Below are 19,481 nucleotides of genomic sequence, written 5' to 3'. Positions count from 1 at the left end.
TAAAAAAATTCAAAACATTCATTTCATGACAACACCCAACTACTTTACTTTCCATAAACCAGTATTTTTCCAGTCTTCAGACGCAGATATGTTTTCCTTTTTACACAAAAAAGTCCAAAAGGGGTTCCCAGTTAAGGATATTGATAAATGTCAGCAAGAGTTTGTCTCAAACATTTATCAACTTTGTCCAACAATTTCACCAACCATGACTCTATATAAAATAATGATAAATCTTTCCCTCTGCAGATATAAGCATCTCTCCACTGTGAATATAATTTAATACATTATTGCATATCCATCGGCTCGCACCCAGCTCTGTCTCTTCAATTTCCACTTTGTATTTGCCATGTTTTCCACCTTATCTAGTATTGACTCTTCCATTTGTGTTTCCATTTTGCGTTTCTTCCAGTCTTTTCCAAGAAACAATGCCAGAGATTTAATAGCTTTATCTCCTGGGATCATTCCAAATCGTAGATAGAACTCTCAGTTCCACTGATGTCAGATTATCCAGATATCTCTTCATTTATAACTTTTTGTTTTCCAGAATCCCAGCTTTATCATTCAGTGGTTCTTCCACTTCATCAGTTACTCCTCCTACTTTTGCCACAGTTTAATCTCTCGGTCCTGCCGGTTTTCTGTTCTCTAGGCAGGTTTCCCAAACTTGGGTCTCCCGATCTTTTTGGACTGCAACTCTCATCCTCGCTAGCTGGTGGGAATTGTAGTCCGAAAAACACCTGCTCTGGAGCTTCTGTATCATTTCCGATCCCTTTTTCCATTTCCATCGGCTCTCGCTTAATTCCCTTCCTCTTTTCATTCCTCGCTGATCTGCTGTTACTCCTTCTGCAAACATGCGCCGAGGGGGGCCAGCAACAGGCATCTCGCCCGGCCTTGGCTCGCCCTTCTCCCGGCGCCCCGTCGCTCTGGGCTGGGAAGGGGAGCGGATGGAAAGTGGGACGCCGAAGGGAAAACCCGGCCGGGAAGCGGGCCTGGGAAGCGCGCGGCTCCCTCCTTCCTTCCCGGAGGGCGGCGGGGCCGGGACGGGAAGCTCGCCGGGCGCCATGAGGCCCCTTCCTCCGCCGAAGCCCATCCCGGGCTCCGGATCCCTTCCGTGGACGGCCGGGCGGCCTCTCCGCCGTTGCCGGGCAACCAGTCGCTCCTGCGGACTCGATGGTGCCTCCGCTTCCCGTCATTCCCCGCGGCCGCCGCTCTGCCCGCGGACCTCGCTGCGCTCGCCGAGCGCTTTCCGCTCCCTCACTTCCGGCGGCGGCTCTGTCGCCTCAGCTTCCGGCGCTCGTTGTTCCGCGCGGTGGCGGCGGCGGCGGCGGCGACTCTCTGGTGCCCGTTTCCGGTTCCGCCTGCCGGTCTCCTTCCCTCGCTCGCTTCCTTTCGGCGCCCGCCCGCCCGCCCGTCCGTCCTTCTCCCGGCCTCCCTCCCTTCTCCGGCCCGGCGGGGCCCGCGCCTGCCCGAAGCCATGGGGGCCTACCTCTCGCAGCCCAGCACCGCCAAGAGCTCCGGGGACGGCGCCGGGGACGGGCCTCGCCCGCTGCGCTTCGGCTTCAGCGCCATGCAGGGCTGGCGGGTCTCCATGGAGGTGCGCGAGGGGGCGGGACCGGGGGCGGGAGGGGGGGCGGGGAGGGAGCGGGCCAGACCCCGGGCAGCGCCCCCGCTCACGGCCGCGGCCGCTTCTCTTTCAGGACGCCCACAACTGCATCCCGGACCTGGACGGCGAGACCGCGATGTTCTCCGTCTACGACGGCCATGGAGGTGAGCGGGGCCCCTGGGCTCGGGGGGCCGGGCGGGAGCCCGAGGCGGCGGCAGGGGGGCGGGGTCCTCCCCCCACCGGAGTCTCTTGGCGCCCCTCCCTGCTCTGGACCGGCCACTCGGGGTCCCTCTGCCTTGATCCCAAGGGCCATCTGGTCCCGCTGGCTGCAGCCTCCTCTGACGGCCCCCCTCTCCTTTGCTCCAGGGGAAGAGGTCGCTCTGTACTGTGCCAAGTACCTCCCAGAAATCATCAAGGACCAGAAAGCATACAAAGAGGGCAAGCTGCAAAAGGTATGGGGCAAAGGGCCTTTCCAAGGAGCCGCTTCCCCCCACCAGGCTTGGGAGCTCAGGGCCAAAACAGGAAGCCCTTCGCAGCACGTGGGGGCACAGGTCTTCTTGCCACGTTCCAGCCACAACCTGTGCAGGGTGGGGAGCTTAGCGCCCAAAGCTGAGCCCTGGGGAAATGTTGCACAGCCCTTTCTTGCGGCTCTGAAGCTAAATGGGGCCTCGCACTGGCCCCATTTCAACAGGGTGGCATAGCCAGTTGCTGCAACTTGGATTGGGGGACTGTGATCCTTCTTGGAATTGTAGAATTGGAAGGGACCCCCAAAGGCCATCCAGTCCAACCCTCAACAATGCAGGAATCACAACAAAAGATGTGGCCATCCATCCTTCCTTGAAAATCTCCAGTGAAGGAAAGTCTGCCTCCTTAGAGAGCCAGTGTGGTGTTAAGAGCGGTAGTCTCGTAATCTGGGGAACCGGGTTCGCGTCTCCGCTCCTCCACCTGCAGCTGCTGGGTGACCTTGGGCCAGTCACACTTCTCTGAAGTCTCTCAGCCCCACTCACCTCACAGAGTGTTTGTTGTGGGGGAGGAAGGGAAAGGAGAATGTTAGCCGCTTTGAGACTCCTTAAAAGGAGTGAAAGGCGGGATATCAAATCCAAACTCTTCTTCTTCCTTCCGGCAGATTCTGTTCCACAATCAAACATTTCTTACGCTTATTATTATTATTATTATTATTATTATTATTATTATTTATACCCTGCCCATCTGGCTGGGTTTTCCCAGCCACTCTTGGCGGCTCCCAACAGCAGAAAAATCTTCCTAAGGTTTGGACAGAATCTCCTTCCTTGTCATTTGAATCCCTTGGCTTGGATCCTGCTCTCTGGAGCAGCAGCAGAAAACAAGCTTGCTCCATCTCTCACAGGACAGCCCTTCTGGTATTTAAAGTGGCTCTCAAGTTACCTTTGCATTTCCTCTTCTGCAGGCTAAACATCCCCAACTCCATCAATCATTCCTCAGAAGGCCCTTGATTTTCGCATCTTTATTTCCCTGAACGTGAAGTTACATGGTCAAGTAACTGTTAGAAGAAGAATTCTTACGGTGCTTCATTTCTGAGACCCTCAGGGGTTGCTTGGTTATTTCTAACAGGCCTCCAGAGAATGGCAGAATTGCTTTGCCCAATTGTCTCTTGTTTCCTAACTGGCTAGCTTGATGGCTTTAGGAAGCTCCCAAGCCGGGTTCAGCCTCCCCACCCCCAATTAGAGCAAAGGCTGGAACTTGAAGTGGCCATTGTTCTGAGCTGAACCAAGTCTGTCCGCAGGACTCCATATTACCAAGAGACTCAGGCACAGGACAGAAGGCCCTCCTGTTTCGCTTGGTTAGCTGTTCTGGTGCAGTGTTGGGTTGCAGGGGTTTGAGAGCACCGCTGGGACTGATGCCCTTTCTGTGCTGCTGTAGGCTCTTGAGGATGCCTTTCTGGCAATCGATGCTAAGCTGACAACTGAGGAGGTGATCAAGGAACTGTCGCTGATGGCAGGTCGACCCCGAGATGATGGGGATGAGAAGGAGGAAAAGGTGGCTGATGAAGATGATGGTGAGCAACAGAGGCAGTTCGTTGCCCAGACAGGAGTGTCCCTGGGGACAGAACTGAATCAGAACCAGGTGGGGTGGGGGGGGCAAAGGATTCTCTTAGCTTTGTCCCGAAGAGATGTTTCTCCACTGGGAGAGGCAGAGAGGCAAACATTGTCTTGTACACAGTGAGATTAGGATTGCACCACAAGAATGGGGAGACTTGGCTGGGGCTACTAGCCTGATTTGGCTTCCTTGAGAGGCTGCAGTTGCCCAGAGTCATGGGCAAAGCAGCGCTGGTTTATTGTAGGGAGTGGGCTTGAGGGGTATGAAAAGCTCTGTATGTTCAGAGCAACCAGGTGAAGGTGGGGCGGGGGTGTTATGGGGTTCCAAGGGACTCTGTGATGGATTGGCTGGGAGAACAGATCCTTCTTTCCTTGTTTCTAGTGTAGGTTGCATGGGCAGGATCCAGCAGAGTGGATTTCTGCTTGCACAACAAAAGTCTTCTCTCCCTGCATGTTCTTCTCAAAATGAGAACCTAGATCGGGAATTTTAGAGGCAACATATGGAGAGGAAGTCCTTGCAGTAGCAGAGATGCTTGGCTTGATCCTGCCCTGGGCCTGGAAGCCATTTTCCTCCTGATTGGCACTACTGGGCCTGGGAACAGTGACCCTGACCCCCCCCATTTCCTTTCTCTCTGTCCCCGTTCAGTGGACAACGAGGAGGCTGCCTTGCTGCACGAGGAGGCCACCATGACCATTGAGGAGCTGCTCACGCGCTACGGCCAAAACTGCGTCAAGGGCAAGTTGGGGACCCCCAGCAAAGACCTGGCCCAGGAAGAGGCGCCGAAAGGGCGGAGCCTGAATGGGGAGGTGGACACAGAGGAGCTCCTGAGGCACCGCCAGGAGGAGGAGGAGGAGGCCGCCAACGGCCAGGCATGCCCCAAGTCCTCCAGCGCCTGCCCTGGCCCAGACGCGGCTGGCGGGGGGGATGCTGCCGCTCCTCCCCAGAAAAAGGCTGCTGAGGGAGGGGCAGCCTCCAGCACAGGCGAAGCAGAACCGTCCTGCTCCTCCGCAAGCAAGGCCCAGCGGGGGGCTAAGTCCAAGTTCTTTGAGGACAGTGAGGAGGAGGAAGAGGAGGAGGAAGAAGAGGAGGAGGAGGAGGAAGAGGAAGAAGATGACAGCGAGGTACCCAATGCGGGTGGGTGGGTTGGCCACTTGAGCCCCACGGTCTTCCCATGTCTGGGCTGGTGGGAAAACCAGCCGTCATTGTCCCGCAGGCCCCTTTGCTGCACTCAGCTTCAGCCTTAGAAATCAGGCAGCCGCGTTTTGCGGCTGGCGCAGAGCCAATTGTGACCACACGGAGCTCTCTGGGTGCCAGGCTGGTCTTATTCTGGATTGTTTTATTTGATGTTTTAATGTGTTGTAAACCGCTTTACGATTGGTTCTTTCAAGTACAAAGCGGTATAGAAATGAAATCATAGTAAAGTTGGAAGGGAACACGAGACTCATGAGTAATAACACAGTCATACCTTGGATCTTGAATGTCCTGGAACTCAGACGTTTTGGCTCTCGAATGCCGCAAACCCAGAAGTGATTGTTCCGGTTTGCGAACGTTCTTTGGGAACCCTAACGTCTGACGGGGCTTCCACAGCTTCTAATTGGCTGCAGGAGATTCCTGCAGCCAATCAGAAGCCGTGATTTGGTTTTTGAATGTCGAACGGACTTCTGGAATGGATTCCGTTCGACTTCCAAGGTACGACTGTAATTTTAAAAACATAATTATTCTAAAAACCCCAGTGCCTAGACATTCTACTGTGGTGACCATAACCCAGGCTTTAGTTGCCATTTGGTTATCAGACTATATAAACCACTGAGCCTCTTGGGCTTGCCGATTGGAATGTTGGCAGTTTGAACCCATGCAATGGGGTGAGCTCCCGTCACTCTGTCCCAGCTCCTGCCAACCCAGCAGTTTGAAAGCACACCAGTGCCAGTAGATAAATAGGTACTGCTGCACCTGGAAGGTAAATGGCCTTTCTGTGCGCTCTGGTTTCCATCACGGGGTCCCACTGCGCCAGCAGCAGTTTAGTCATGCTGGCCACATGACCTGGGAAGCTGTCTGCAGACCAATGCGAGCTCCCTCAGCCTGAAGCAGGATGAGTGCCACACCCATCATTGCCTTTGACTGGACTTCATTGTCCAGGGCTCCTTTATCTTTACCTTGTTAGATTATATATAAGAGATTCCTAGAGTGCTCACTTCTTTTCTTGGGGGTGGGTGGGTTCGTGTTTCAACCAGGAATGCAGTGAGGATGAGGATGGTTACAGCAGCGAGGAGGCAGAGAACGAGGACGAAGACGACACCGAGGAAGCGGAGGAGGAGGAGGACGAAGACATGATGCTCCCAGGCATGGAAGGCAAGGAGAAGGTGAGTCAGGGCTGGGCGGGAGGAGGGGTGTCTGAGGAGGAGGAGGAAGGGTTGTGCTCCGAGTCTCCCTCACCCTCGCTAGCCCAGAGGGGCCTTGGGGCCTCAGGCCAGGCCTGCCTGGCGCTTGCTGAGCCCTGCCCTCTTGGTCTGCAGCCCGGCTCCGACAGCGGCACGACGGCGGTGGTGGCGCTTATCCGGGGCAAGCAGCTGATTGTGGCCAACGCCGGAGACTCTCGCTGCGTCGTGTCGGAGGGTGGCAAAGCCGTGGACATGTCCTATGACCACAAGCCGGAGGACGAGGTGGAGCTGGCCAGGATAAAGAACGCTGGTGGGAAAGTGACCATGGACGGCCGGGTGAATGGGGGCCTCAACCTCTCCAGAGCCATTGGTGAGCGGTTCAGCAGGCTGCCAGGCAGTCACTTCCTCTCTGCCCCTTCCCTGCTAGGGAGAGCCCAGCAACCCTCCTTCCCCTGACCTGGAAGGCCCATACCTCCATTGTGGAGCCCTTTGCTCTGAGGGGCAGGCGAGGTCAAGGTGTGAATGGGAGGAAGAGGGCCTGTTCCCTCCCCCACTACTTAGAATAATAGAATCTATCTAAGAGTTGGAAGGGACCCCCAAAGGCCATCCAGTCCAGCCCCCTGCAATGCAGGAATCTCAGCGAAAGCATCCATGGCAGGTGGCAACCCATCCTCTCCTTAAAAACCTCCCAGAAAAGCGGGTTCGCCACCTTCTGAGGGAGCCTGTTCCCCTTGGAGAGTTCTTGCGGAAGGAGAAAGACCAGCCCAAAGGCTCCCCTCACCTATTTCTCTCCTCTGCAGGCGACCACTTCTACAAGCGCAACAAGAACCTTCCCCCGGAGGAGCAGATGATCTCTGCGCTGCCGGATATCAAGGTGCTGACAATCAGCGAGGAGCACGACTTCATGGTCATTGCCTGCGACGGCATCTGGTAGGTGTCCGAGGGGGGGCTGCGGGGGGGGGGAGAGCTGCTGCCCTTCTTGCAGCTGCTGGGCTTCCTCTCTCAGCTCACTGGGGGCGGCTCACGTGGGATCCCCAGAGTGGGCTGCACTGGTCCGAGAGCAGCCTGGCCTTCCTCCTGCACCTGCCAACCTCCCTTCTCTTTGCATCCGCCTCTGCCCAGGAATGTCATGAGCAGCCAGGAGGTGGTGGACTTTGTCCAGTCCAAGATCACCCAGAAGCAGGAGAATGGAGAACTTCGATCCCTTTCGTCCATAGTAGAAGAGGTGAGTGGCAGGCCTTGCAAGCCAGTTCAGCTCCTCCTTCCATGCTGTTGGGCTCAGGCACTCTTAAGAGGCAGGGGTGCAAAAATGATTAGGTATTGAATTTGTATCACTACAAAAGGACCACAGCAGGAGGACCAGAATTCTGGCTTGGGGCAGCTCAAGCCAGACGCAGGGCCCTTGGCAGGGGCTGGGCTCCAGTAGTGCCAGCAAGCAGGAAAGCCCACCCGGCTGGCTGTGTGGGGGGCTCCGGAAAAGGAGACCAGGCCTGCACCAAGCCTGTCTGAGGCCTAGAGCGGGGGTCTTTTCCATGAGACACCCCACCATGATGCCATTTCCTAACCTGCAATGCATACAGACAGACATGGTCGTTTTGCCCATTAAGTCTGCAGTCGGCTGAGAGGCATGGGGTGTTCTTGGCATGGCAGCATATGCCTGGCACATCCCTGGCTGGCGTCCCCTCTGAGGCCCAGGGCAAGAGTACCTCTGCATGGGCCTGAACCAGCTTTTGGGACTTCTGGGCCCAGCTGGGGGTGCCTGCATGCCTGCCTACCTTCAGGGCTGTTGTGTCTGCCTTTCCTTCTCTCTGCCCAAAGAGGGACCTACCTCCTCCACCCATTTGAGGAGAGGTGCCCTTGTGCCCAGCACCAGGCTGTCTACACATCTCCTGCCAGCCACACACCAATGCCAGCTGGCTGCCTTGAGCATCCTTGACGCAGCTGCTGCTCCTGGCCAGGCCCTGCGAGACACAGCTGGCACATTGAGGTGACGCTGGGCCTCCCCCCCCCTCTCTGCCAGCTCCTGGACCGCTGCCTGGCTCCGGACACGTCTGGTGACGGGACCGGCTGTGACAACATGACCTGCATCATCATCTCCTTCAAGCCTCGCCCCACCCCGGGGCCCCCGGCCGAGGGCGGCAAACGGAAACTGGAGAAGGAGGAGGAGGAGAGCGGCAGTGGCAGCACAGGGGCAGCGGCAGCAGCAGAGGCGGCAGAGGCAGCCCCCTCGGCCCCCACGGAAGAGAGCTGCAGCAAGAAGGCCAGGCAGGACTAGCAGCGCCCGCGTTGGGCTGGGAATCGCCTGAGCTCGCCCTGGACTCTTGTTTTCTAAGCGACGCTGAACTCTTGGTGCCAGAGTTAGGCCTTTTTTAGCCTTAGGGAGGCCCAGTTTGTCTGTGTCATTTGGAGGAGGGGGTTCCCGGGGGTCCCACTTGCTGTTCTTGGCAACCATTCCGAAGAGGGAATGGCGGGGGAGGTCCAGGGCCCCGAAGGCGGCCCCCCCACTCCCCCCATCCCCCCGCAGCGTCTCTCCAAGTGGTTGTTGCCATTTCCGTGCCTGTGATGTTTCTGTTGGAGGGAAGCAGTTTTTCATTGTCAAGGTTTCTCAGCTGCCCCCTATTTAAGGCCTCTCGGGGTTTTTTTATTTGTGGGATTGGCGCCCACCCCCCTTCCCATGTTGGCCGCCAAGCCTCACTATCTTTCAACTGAGATTTTTCAAACTAAAATCCCAAAAACTGAAGAGTGGCTGTAGTGTCCTTTTGTGGGGTACAAGGAACTGAGCCTTCCATGCGACGGAAGGAGTCCGTGTTCCCTCCCTGCTCCTTGCTTGCTCTCTTGAGGGGATGCTCATCAAATTAGCAGGTGTCACCAAACTGGGAGGGGTAGCTAATGCTGCAGAAGACAGAATCAGAATTCAAAACGACCTTAGCAAATTGGATAACTGGGCCCAAATTAACAAAATGAATTTCAATAGGGACAAATTTTGGGTTCTGCACTCAGGCAGGAAGAACCAGATACATAAATATAGGATGGAGGACACCTGGCTTACATGGGAAAAGGTTTTTGGAGTCTTGGTGGACCACAAGCTTAACCTGAGGCAATAGTGTGATACAGCAGCAAAAAAGGCTAATGCTATACGAGGCTGCATCCACAGAGTCTAGTGTCCAGATCAAGGGAAGTCATGGTCCCACTCTATTTCGCCTTGGTCAGACCACACTTGGAATACTGTGTTCAGTTCTGGGCACCACAATTTAAGGTGGATGTTAACAAGCTGGAACATGTGCAGAGGAGAGTGACCAAGATGATGATGATTTATTGAATTTATATACCACCTGCGGGTCTCAGGGCAGTTCTGATGAAGGTTCTGGAAACCAAGCCTTGTGAGGAAAGGAACTGGAAATGTTTTGCCTGGAAAAGAGGAGACTGAGAGGCGATATGAGAGTCACCATCTCAAGGGCTGTCATATGGAAGATGCCTCAAGCTTGTTTTCTCCTGCTCTGGGGGTAGGACTCGAAACCATGGCTTCAAGTTTCAGGAAAGGAGATTCAGACACGGCATACAGAAAATCTTTCTGACAGTAAGAGATGTTCAACAGTGGAATGGTCTCCCTCAGGAGATGGTGGACTCTCCTTCCTGGGAGGTTTCTAAGCAGAGGTTGGATGGACACCTGTCATGGATGCTTTAGTTGAGATTCCTGCATTGCAGGGGGCTGGACTAGATGAGCCTTGGGGATCCCATCCAGCTATACAAATCTGTGATTAACAGCTTGGTTCATTCCAGACCCTTCTCGCCTTCCCCCGCCGTGAAACAGCTTATAATCATTGAATTGTAGAGGTAGAGCGGACCCCCAGGGAGATACAGTCCAAGCCCTGCAATGCAGGAGTCACAGCTGAGGGTCACCCAACCTCTGCTGAAAAACCTTCCGAAAAGAGCTTTCCCAGTTGGTCTGCTTGCAAAAGGGGCTCTCAGGTGCTGCACTTGCTTGCCTGGTGGCCATTCAACCAAGGGGGGCACTCGGCTAGACGGCTGGGGGCTGTGCGAACCACCAGATGATCCCAGGGCTGTGAGTGAGGTAGCAAGAAGGCTGGATCCTCTCCCCCTGCTGCCCTCCAGCTGATCACCAGGGCCCTCTCCTTTGCAGTGGGGTCTTTTGGCAGGTACATCCTGAGCTTTTGAGGTGCCTGCCTGGCCCGGCCCAACAGGGATGGAGGAGGGGTGTGTGGATCTGGCCTGGCATGAAGGCCGTGCAGGCCTTGGCCTGGTCCTCTGCAGCCCCATTCCCCCTGCGTCTGGGTGATGAACCAGCTCAGCACTGCATCAGGAAACAGGGCTGCCTAGGCAGGAGGGCTGAAGCTGGAGGTCCCAGGCTCAGTCCCTGCTTGGGGTCTTCAGAAATATCATAGAAGGTCTACAGTTCTGGAGAGCTGCTGTCAGTTCGTGCAGACAGTACCAGGCAGGAGGGACCAACGCTCTGGCTTGGCATTGGGCAGCTTCCTATGCCAGTTCCAGCCCCTTGGCTCAGCTGACTTGAGAGAGAGACCCCAGACCCTGGTCTGGTCACCAAGAACACAGCTGGGCCGTGTAAACCTAAGACAAGGCAGAGACCCATCGAGTGCCCTTCTCACAGAGACCAACCAGGGGCAAGCAGGACCTGAGCACCAGCCCCGTCTCCCCTCCTGGGGTTTCCAAAAAGGGATTCCAAAGCATTGCTGCCTCCAGCCCTGAGGCAGGGCAGAGCCATGCTGGCTAGGAGCCACGGAGAGCCTTCCCTCCTCCATTAATTGGTCTAATCCTCTTTCAAAGCCGTCTAAGGCTAAGCCATCTAGGCACCTAAACGCAGCGCCTACTCTTCTTTCTCTCTGGCAGGAGTTCTGCTCTTTGCCCACAATACACGGCCCAGTCTCCTCTGAACGATCCCTGCCTCTTGGGGTCCTTTCCAACTCTGCAATCCTATCATTCCTCCTCCTGCACAGTCAGCTCCAAATCGTCTTTCTTGCTCAAGATGTGGCTGGAGAAACCCAGCCAGATGAGCGGGGTATTAGTAGTAGTATCATGATCACTATCCTCCTCCAAAGGTGCCTTTTCACGACTCGCCACCCTGACTGACCAGCTCCCCCCCCCAGCTGTGCTCTGCAGGGTCCTCGAGGGGAGGGGGGCGCAGGCTTCTTCCGGGTCCCTGGAGAGAGGAGGCGCTGCTCCTTCGCCCCTTGGGGAGGAAAGAAGAGGCCGGCTTCTCTGTGAGCTGCAAATTTATTGCCTCAAAGCACCAAAGTCCAGAGCCTGAAGTCGTTGACGGGTGAGGGGGGAGCACAAGTGCAGAAGGTGCGCAGGCAGGCAGGGGGGTGGATGGGGGGCATCTGCGCTGGCCAGTCCGGTGGGCGAGTCCGCCTTTGCAGCAGCAGCAGGCGGCGACCTGGGCGCGAGCCTCGCTCCCGGCTGCCGCGCGCGGATCTCCGGGGAAGCGGCGTCACTCCGTCGTCACTCCGGCCAAACTGCAGCCGTCGCTGGTGTAGGTGAGCGAATCCGTGGAGAAGCTTTGGCCCGACGCGGCGCTGCAGAGGCTGTGCTCGTGGGCGGCCGGAGGCTCCGTCTCCACCTCCACCGCCACCTCCATCCTGTTCTGCCAGTCCCTGCGCGGGGCAGAGACCTGTGTCACTGGCGGTAGTGGCGTAAAAAAAGCCGGGGGCATAATTTTATAATAATGACACTTCTACCCCACGTTTCCCCTCTAAGGCGCTCAAGGTGGCTTAGATGGTTCTCCCCGCCGCATTTTATATCCAGAGCAACCCTGTCAGGTAGCTTGGGCCCGGCGCTCTAGCCACTAGACCGCACTGCCCCCGCCCCCTGGACTGACCTGCGGGAAGTGGCCTGAGCTGCTTCTTCGTTCCACGGGCTCTCCGGGCCCTTCGGGTAGGACTCCTCCAGCTGCCCGCTGCTCCGGCTGGGCAGGAAGGGGGCAGCCATGGCGGCGGCGGCGGCGGCGGCGGCAGAAGAGCCCCCTCCCTCAGCCCCCATCGGCGTGGGCAGCGCGGCCAGCAGCTCGTTCACTGCAACAGGCAGAGGGAGGGAGAGAGAGGATTTGCTCGGAGGTGACGGTCGGCTAATTTATATGGCAACTTAAATCAAAAGTTCTCCGGCTGTCTTTAATAACGGCACTACAGCAAAAGCAGCAGATAAATGCACAACCAAATGAAAATGTTCCTCGTCCGGTTGGCACCTGCAGGCAAACGCCCGGCCCGGAGACAAGGATGACCGGCAGAGGGTCTCTGCCCCCAAAGCCCCTTCTATACCGCAGCCCCCCTCCCTGCCGATTGAGAGCTCTCCGCCCAGCCGGTTGGGACGGAGCCTTGGCGGAGGGAGAGGGGCTTCCGGGCCAGGCCGCCCAGGACTCACGTACGTTTGGCGAGGTTCTCCAGCTCGACGGCGCTGAGCTCGCCGGCCTTCCTGCGGGCGCCTCCGCAGCCCCCGCGGTTCCGGCACAGCGAGAGCACCACGACCCCGTAGACGTAGGTGAGCATGAGGGGCACCCCGACGCCTGCGGGCAGAGAGGCTGGCGTGAGGCGCGGCCCAGGAGCAGAGAAAGCCGCCTCCGGCGAGCTCCAGGCAAGGCGTCTCTCCCAGCCCTTCCTGGACCCGGGACCGTCTGCGTGCAAGGCAGCTCCTCCATGAAAATGAAGTAAGATTCTAGTCCTGGTGGACTAACAAGAAGAAGAGCAGCTGCATTCAGTAGCTCCATACCCTGTAAACTGACTGGCAGCAGCAACTGCTCTCCAGGGTTCCGGGTGGGGGATTCTCAGCTCTTCCTGGAGACTGACCCCTCCGGGACCTTCTGGTTGCGAGGCGGGTGCTCTGCCCACTGAGCAGCAGCGCCCTCTGCGCCCCCTGGGGGCCCTTACCCACAGTGACGGCTGTGATGACGGGCGACACGAAGAGCGAGAGCAGGATGCTGCTGGCGACCGACAGGCACTGCTGGCAGCCGGAGAGCTTGCTCTTGCGCCCGTGGCTCAGCACCTGGCGGAGAGAGGAGGCGGCGGAGGGGCAGTGGGTCTCCTCGCTCTGGGCCCCTTCAGGCCGGCGCAGCAGGACGGGGACCCTCGCCCAACCTCCGGGGAGCCGCGGCCCCCTTACCTTCTTGCCCATGTAGATGGGGATGCCCAGCGTGATGACGGGCACGGCGATCCCCGCCACCAGCGAGATCACCATCGGGGCGCCCAGCACCATCCCCAGCTGCCACAGGACCTTCCGCGTGCGCGACCAGCGCTTCTTCCCCCAAAAGGTGCAGCCGGAAGGACTGGGGAGGAGGAGGAGGAGACAAGGGGGGAGTCAGGAAGGGGGTGTCGAAGGGCACACACAGGAGCACCAGAGCGCCTCTTCTGGGGGGCCCCACCACCAGCTCCCCATTTCGCTTTCGGGGGCTCCGTCCAACTCGACACTTCTGTGAGTCTATGAATTTTGAAGATTGGAGGTTCAAGGATCTTTGACAGGTGGGGCAGCCCAACTCACCTGCCCATCCGTGACATCCTAATGACTGCCATGTGATTGACAGGCACCCATCCACCTGCCTTATTTTCGCCTCCCTCCCTCCTGATAATCCTCCCGCCCCTCCAGAACATCTTTTGCTCCGGCGGGACTTTGCTTCGTGGTCACCCTTGGCTGCGTTTCATAGAATCACGGAGCTGTCGAATTCTAAAGGGCTCATCGGGGTCATCCAGTCCAACCCGCTGCAATGCAGGCGTCGCATCCAAAGCAACCCTGCTCGGCTGGGAAACTGTTGCCCACCGAGTAATTATTTTCTTTGGGTTTAGGTTGCATTCCGTCCTGTCATTTTTGCAGGAGAGAGGGAGGGAATGTTTCACTGTATAAAAAATGAAAAAAGGTAAGGAACCCTGGACGGTTAAGTCCAGTCAAATTCGACTCTGGGGGGCGGCGCTCATTTCCGCTTTCAGGCCGAGGGAGCCGGTCTTTGTCCGCAGACAGTTTTTCCCGGTCCTGGGCCAGCAGGACCAAACCGCTTCACTACAAACGCCCAGGGAGGCGCGTGCAAACCCAGCCGAGCTCCCTTCCTCCCTTCTGCGTCCGCTTCGACGGGGCTTCCTCCGGGCAAGCGGGGCGAGGAGGACGGCAGCCTTAGGCGGCTTCTGCAGGCTCGGAGGGGCCAAGCCTGGTTCTTCTGCCCTTTCCTTCGGCTGCCCCCCCCGCCCCTTCCCGCCCCCAGTCGCACCTGAGGAAGTGGACGTCGGTGATCTCGCGCAGGCAGAGCCAGCAGAAGAGGCAGCCGCAGATGGTGCAGTTCATGCGGTTGCAGCTGCCGTCGTCCACCTTCATGATGAGCGCCCCGCAGCGCGGGCAGACCTTGATGGCGTCCTTGTCTGCGGGGAGAGAGGCGGCAGGTCGGGGCCGGCACCTTCTCCGGCCCGGGGGCCGAGGGGAGAGAGAGAGTCGGGGGCCAGGCCCAGAGAGAGGGGCGTCTAGGCGGGGAGAGGGCCCCCTGAAGCCCCCTGCCGGCACCCCACTCCCTCCTGGAGAAGGGGGCTGCACTCACCCTGCGCGGTCCCCGGCGCCGCCGCCCCGGCTTCCTCCTTCCGGATCAGCTGCAGGGAGAGCTCCATGGCGCCCAGGGGCGCTTGCTGGCTCCATTCTCGCCAGGCCTGCTCGCACGAGGCCTCGGGGTGCCAGGGCTGCCGGCAGTGGAAGCAGAACTCGGTGCGGCAGTCCGGGCGGGCGCAGACCAGGCGCGGACACTCGGCGCAGCCGTAGGCGATGACCGCGTAGCTGCAAGCAGAGGCGCTTTGAGAGAAAGGGGAGCCCGACGGGGAGCGGGAGGGAGAGCGGGGCTCAGAATGGGAGGCTGGCCTCGCCCTTCCTGGTCCTCCCCGCCCAGTGGCCCAGTGGGACATTTGCCCCTTACTGAGACCGGGCTCTCACCTAACCCGGAGCCGCTGCCTGCTGCGGTCTGGGGGCCCCGATTCTGCAGCCGGGAATAACCAAACTCTGGTCTCTGGCCTCCAGGCACCAGAGGCTCCTGGCCGACCCGGGGGGGGGGGGGGCTCGCGGCCAGCTGCGCTTCTGATGTGCCTGGACGGTCTTGCTTCCCGAGACCTTTAGATCTTAATACTTCCACAATCCAATTCAGAACTACACGTGTTTCATCTTAATTGACGGGAAATGTGTGATGTACTGCGCGGGGAGAGAGCCGGATAACTTTTCTGTTTTCAGCTTCGCAGTTCCATCCTGGGAACAGACTGAGCTGCCTTTCGGCGGAGTCCGAGCCCCCAGCGGCCTCCCCGGCAGGAAGCACAGCTCCTCCTCCCCCCACCCCGGGCCCAAGGGTGCTGAAGGAGGCTTGGGCATGGGCGTAGCCAAGGGGAGCAGCCCCCCCCCATATCAAGTAAAACAAGAGAAATGCTTAACTAACTGAACAATCACGTTTCTTCTGCCCCCTCTAAGAAAAGTTCTGATCTCCCTAAAACCAGGTCCTGCCCGCCTATGGAGGGGGGGTCGCAGCACCGCCAGGCGGGGAAACGAAGTGAGCCGACTTGGGGGGCGCGGGCGGGCGGTGCGCAACAGTCTGGACAGACGGGCCACAGGTACAGGGGCGCCTTCCCAGCACCCAGGGGTCAAGGACTGGACGCAAGGATTGGACCCTGCTCTTTCTGGGGGTCTCCCTGGGAAGACCCAGCCGAGCGGCCTTGAGCGCCCTCTGGTGGGAGGCAAGCGCACAACTGCAACCTCCTCAGCAGCCGCTTCTGGCGAGGCAGCTCTGGGCGGCCCCACCATCTCCCTCCCTCTCTCCGGGGGGTCAGGCAGGGGAGGGTCTCCCAGGGCCGTCGGGGATTGGCCACCGGGCCCTTGGGCGCGCAAAGCGGGTCCTTTCCTGGAGCAATCGGGCCTTTATCCCACCCCACCCCACCCCCTCCGCCCCGCCCCGCCTCGCCCAAACCCCGGCCTAGCGCACCTGCAGTCCGGGGCTGGGCACCAGCGCGTTCCCGGGTCGGCGACGAGCAGGCGGCGGAGCAGGTACTCCTCGTACTTGTCGCGCAAGGCGGGCTCCGGGCGCAGCAGCTGGTGCACCTCGGCGGGCTGGAGCGGGGCCGGGCAGTGCGGACAGGCCACCTGCACGCGGCTCTCGCTGATCTCGATGCGCAGGTACTGCTGCAGGCAGGTGAGGCAGGACAGGTGCGCGCACGACGAGAGCTCCGGGAAGGCCGCGGCGGGCTGGGGCAGCAGGCACAAAGGGCACTCGCGCAAGCCCCCCGACGCCTCGCCCTCCGCAGGCCGCGCTGGGATGGACGGGGCCCCCGCCGACGCCTCCTCGGCCGCGCTCAGCGCATCCTCCGGCTCCGGCGTCGCTGCCGGCTGCCCTCCGAAGAGGCCCGAGGCGCCCCGGGAGGGAGGCCCCGCCGGCGGCCGCTTCATGCTGCTCCTCCTGCTGCCGGGCGAGGCTGCTGCTGCCCCAGAGACTCAGGCCCGCGGGCTGTCCGGGCGGCGGAGGGGCGCCCCGGGGCCCGGCTCTTCCCCATCCCCGCCAGCGCCCTCATTGGGGCCGGCTCATCGCCTGCAGCTCGCGCGTCCCGGTCCGAGCGCCCTGCGGAGGGAAGGCAGCAAGCGCAAGTAGAGCCGGAGCGCCCCGCGCATCCGCTGCGCCAAACCGCTCGGCTAGGACGGCAGCGGCCGGGCCAAGGTCTCCCGGGGAGGAGGGGACCCCGCTCTGGCAGGTCGGGTTTCCCCGGGCCTTTGGTCCTCGGAACCGGCAGGGCTCCGGGGTCGCCGCCGCCGCCTTACCGGCCTCGGTCTGCTCGGCGCTCAGCTCAGCACCCCCGCAGCTCCAGCGCCGCCGCCGCACAGCATCTTGGGAAGGTGCCCCCCCCGAGAAAGCCCCGCAGTGACGGCTGCACCGGGAGACGCCACTTGGCCACAAGGACCGAGCGCAGAAGGGAGCGAGCGGGGCGGCGCCCGGGAGACGGAGCCTTGGTCACCAGGGCCGGCGCAGGGCGAGGTCCGTGGCTTGCCGGCTGGCAGGCAAGGGCGGGCGGGGGGACCGGACTCCAGCGGACCGCAGGCCAAGGAACCCCCCGCTCCTTGTCGGGGGCCTCCCCGCCAGCGCGCCCTTCCCACGGGAGCCGGACGGAGCCCCCATGGAAAGGAGCAGTCCACCCCCGAGGAGCAGCTGGGACGGTGGCAGCGCCGAGGTTTCCCTGGCCAGCTTCCGGGCTGCTTGTCTGTCCCCTGCTGGAAACGGAGCACTGGGGGTGGCGGGATTGCCGCATCCACCTGCAGGCCTCCTCGGGCTCCTCCAAAGGCGGGGAGAGGACTTGGGGTCCTTAGTGAAAAGGGCTTTTAGGGGAGCACCATTCTCCATGCAAGAGGCATCGCCAGCAGCCCTGGGGCGCGACTCCCTGCTGCAGCCCCTCCTGAAGCGGCAGCAACCAAGGAGAGCCCCCAGGCAAGCTCTGTCCCACAGCTCTGACCACTGGGCAGTTCCCCCTCATGGTCAGCCAAAACTGGCTTCCCTGCCCGCCCGCCCCCTCTGCCTCTAGCTATTTTATGTATTCAGTTGGAGTCGCTTTTGGGGGGAGCTGGGCATGTGTGGCAGCAGAAAACTGGTTTATTTTCAAGCCTTTAAGTCCCATCCAGACGGACAACCGGGATGCCTCTTCCTCCCCCCTGAAAGACTTTCTTTGCCAGGCCCCCCCCGGGCCCCGCCCACTGGTCTTCCACTGTGGCTCCAGCACTGGTCGCAGGAGGACCCTAACTGGACATGGAGCCTTTGTGCTTCTGTGTATAATGCAAGGCAAGGGGGTACCAAGGACCCCCTGGGCCGCCCCCACACAATGGGAAATGGAGCGAGGGGGAGCTATTGCCACCCCACACAAGGGGTTCACATCTTTTGATTTTAACTTTTGATCATGCAAAGTGAGATCTCTGCTGCAAGAGCAGGCACTCTGCACTTCCTCTCTCTCCCCCAAGGTTGATGTAAGAAACTCCCTTAAGAATCAGTGGCGAGACCCGGGATGCAGTAATCAGTGTGTGATGGGGCATCACCTCTGAAGCAAAGCAGCCTCCAAGAGGGGAGCGTGTGAAGACCCCATTCTTCTGGGGGCCCCTTTCATCCCCAAAGGTTCCCTGGGGTGCAGCTGCTGCTGTTCCTCCTCCCTGCCTACCAGGCTCCACCTGCAGCCACTTGACTTCAGCAGAGGACAGGACCAACAGCCCTTCCTTCACCCTTGGACAGCAGTGAGGGATCACTGTCTGACTCACATCAAAGTCTTGCCAGGATTCAACACAGGAAGTGATGAGAACCAGGCAGGCAGGAATCCTTAAACATTACAAATTCCCATTGTCCAGTTGAAACTGGAGATTGCTTTCTGAAGAAGAGCAAGGAAACATCTTTCCCCATCACAATTAGGAAAAGGGGCGTTTAGTGACAGGAAGAAGGAGAGATTATTTTTATATTGTTTCCCTTACCGCCACAAAAGTTTAGAGGATATGTGACTATCTAGCCATCATGCAATCTGTGATTTGGCTGCAGATCCTCCGACACACCTGACAATGCTCGTTTCCCCCAAAGCTGTTTTTAATTGTGGGCTACTTAATATAAAGCAGACGTGTTTGGAGGCTAAATGTAGCGCCAGCAAGGAAATTCGGGGAGTCCCATAGGTACCCTGGAAGCTTGGAGGATTTGAGGAAGGGAGCCCACAATTGTTATGACGCTGCTTCTCAAAACTATGGCGTGCCCAACTTGTCTATTTTGGGCAGAAGATGCCTGGCTGAGGCTCCGGCGGTGTGCCGTTTCCTTTTTGGCTCGCCGCTGTTCCTCTCCATCCCTCGCGGGGTCTTGGTCCAGGGATGCTCGCGGGGTCCCTCTGTCGGCAGCTTCTCTGCGGACTCCGCTCCACCATCTGTCGCTCCTTCCCTCTGTCCCCCAGTCAAAAGGGCGATGCTTCTCACCGGCATGTGGGAGGGGGCTCCAAAGGGGTTTCAGACTGAGGGCGGCTTGCAGGTGCTGAGTTCACGGGGTTACTTTTGGCTTCCATTCCACTGCTGTGCTGGCAGCGTGCAGGATCCCACCTAAAGACTGCAATCTTATGAACACTTACTAGGGAGGAAGTCCCACTGATCTGAATGGGCTTACTTCTGAATAAATATGTTTTGGCTTGAAGTGCAAATTGTATGTGTTTTCTCTGCTGATGTTACACCAGCGTAAGATGGCCAGTTCTGCGGGGCCAGAGCATTGCCCGGGATTCTCCCGAAAGCAGAGCTGGGTAAGAGAGAGAGCGAGCCACGTCTTGACAGCTCTCCTTGTTTCAGGATGGAGACCCATTTCTCCCTTCTGCCCCGGAAGGTCCTTCAAGCGAGAAGGAGATGGGCGATTCTCTTCTGGACTTCTGTGCCCTCAGCATCCAAGGGGCTGTGCAGGAGGAGGCGGG

General features: G+C 59.1%; 2 protein-coding genes across 2 annotated transcripts; one reads left to right on the top strand and one right to left on the bottom strand.

Moving 5' to 3' along the window:
• Positions 1-1,249: 1,249 nt before the first annotated feature.
• PPM1G (protein phosphatase, Mg2+/Mn2+ dependent 1G) lies at positions 1,250-8,794 on the top strand. Its single transcript, XM_053383973.1, has 10 exons — positions 1,250-1,591; positions 1,695-1,764; positions 1,967-2,052; positions 3,500-3,635; positions 4,322-4,797; positions 5,908-6,036; positions 6,190-6,424; positions 6,855-6,984; positions 7,177-7,279; positions 8,075-8,794. The coding sequence occupies exons 1-10, from the start codon at positions 1,472-1,474 to the stop codon at positions 8,327-8,329; spliced, it is 1,740 nt and encodes a 579-aa protein (XP_053239948.1). The 5' UTR covers positions 1,250-1,471; the 3' UTR covers positions 8,330-8,794.
• A 2,709-nt stretch (positions 8,795-11,503) lies between these two features.
• On the bottom strand, positions 11,504-16,470 carry LOC128411605 (E3 ubiquitin-protein ligase RNF19B-like). The gene is made up of 8 exons (XM_053384043.1): positions 16,010-16,470; positions 14,597-14,826; positions 14,276-14,423; positions 13,183-13,345; positions 12,951-13,065; positions 12,452-12,589; positions 11,909-12,101; positions 11,504-11,684 (listed from the first exon to the last, which is right to left on the bottom strand). The coding sequence occupies exons 1-8, from the start codon at positions 16,468-16,470 to the stop codon at positions 11,522-11,524; spliced, it is 1,611 nt and encodes a 536-aa protein (XP_053240018.1). The 3' UTR covers positions 11,504-11,521.
• Between the last annotated feature and the right edge of the window lie 3,011 nt (positions 16,471-19,481).

Source organism: Podarcis raffonei, chromosome 3 (assembly GCF_027172205.1).
Source record: "Podarcis raffonei isolate rPodRaf1 chromosome 3, rPodRaf1.pri, whole genome shotgun sequence".
Taxonomy (NCBI): domain Eukaryota; kingdom Metazoa; phylum Chordata; class Lepidosauria; order Squamata; family Lacertidae; genus Podarcis; species Podarcis raffonei.
Note: the sequence above shows the minus strand (reverse complement) of the source record. Positions and strands in the feature narration are given on the sequence as shown.

Excerpts from the sequence above, each read along its gene's own strand:
- LOC128411605 (XM_053384043.1), bottom strand. The coding sequence starts at position 16,470 with ATGAAGCGGCCGCCGGCGGGGCCTCCCTCCCGGGGCGCCTCGGGCCTC. Across the intron at positions 13,346-14,275 it reads ACCGACGTCCACTTCCTCAG|TCCTTCCGGCTGCACCTTTT; the intron begins GTGCGACTGGGG and ends CCTCCTCCCCAG. Across the intron at positions 13,066-13,182 it reads CCATCTACATGGGCAAGAAG|GTGCTGAGCCACGGGCGCAA; the intron begins GTAAGGGGGCCG and ends TCTCTCCGCCAG.
- PPM1G (XM_053383973.1), top strand. The coding sequence starts at position 1,472 with ATGGGGGCCTACCTCTCGCAGCCCAGCACCGCCAAGAGCTCCGGGGAC. Across the intron at positions 2,053-3,499 it reads AAGAGGGCAAGCTGCAAAAG|GCTCTTGAGGATGCCTTTCT; the intron begins GTATGGGGCAAA and ends GTGCTGCTGTAG. Across the intron at positions 6,985-7,176 it reads ATTGCCTGCGACGGCATCTG|GAATGTCATGAGCAGCCAGG; the intron begins GTAGGTGTCCGA and ends GCCTCTGCCCAG.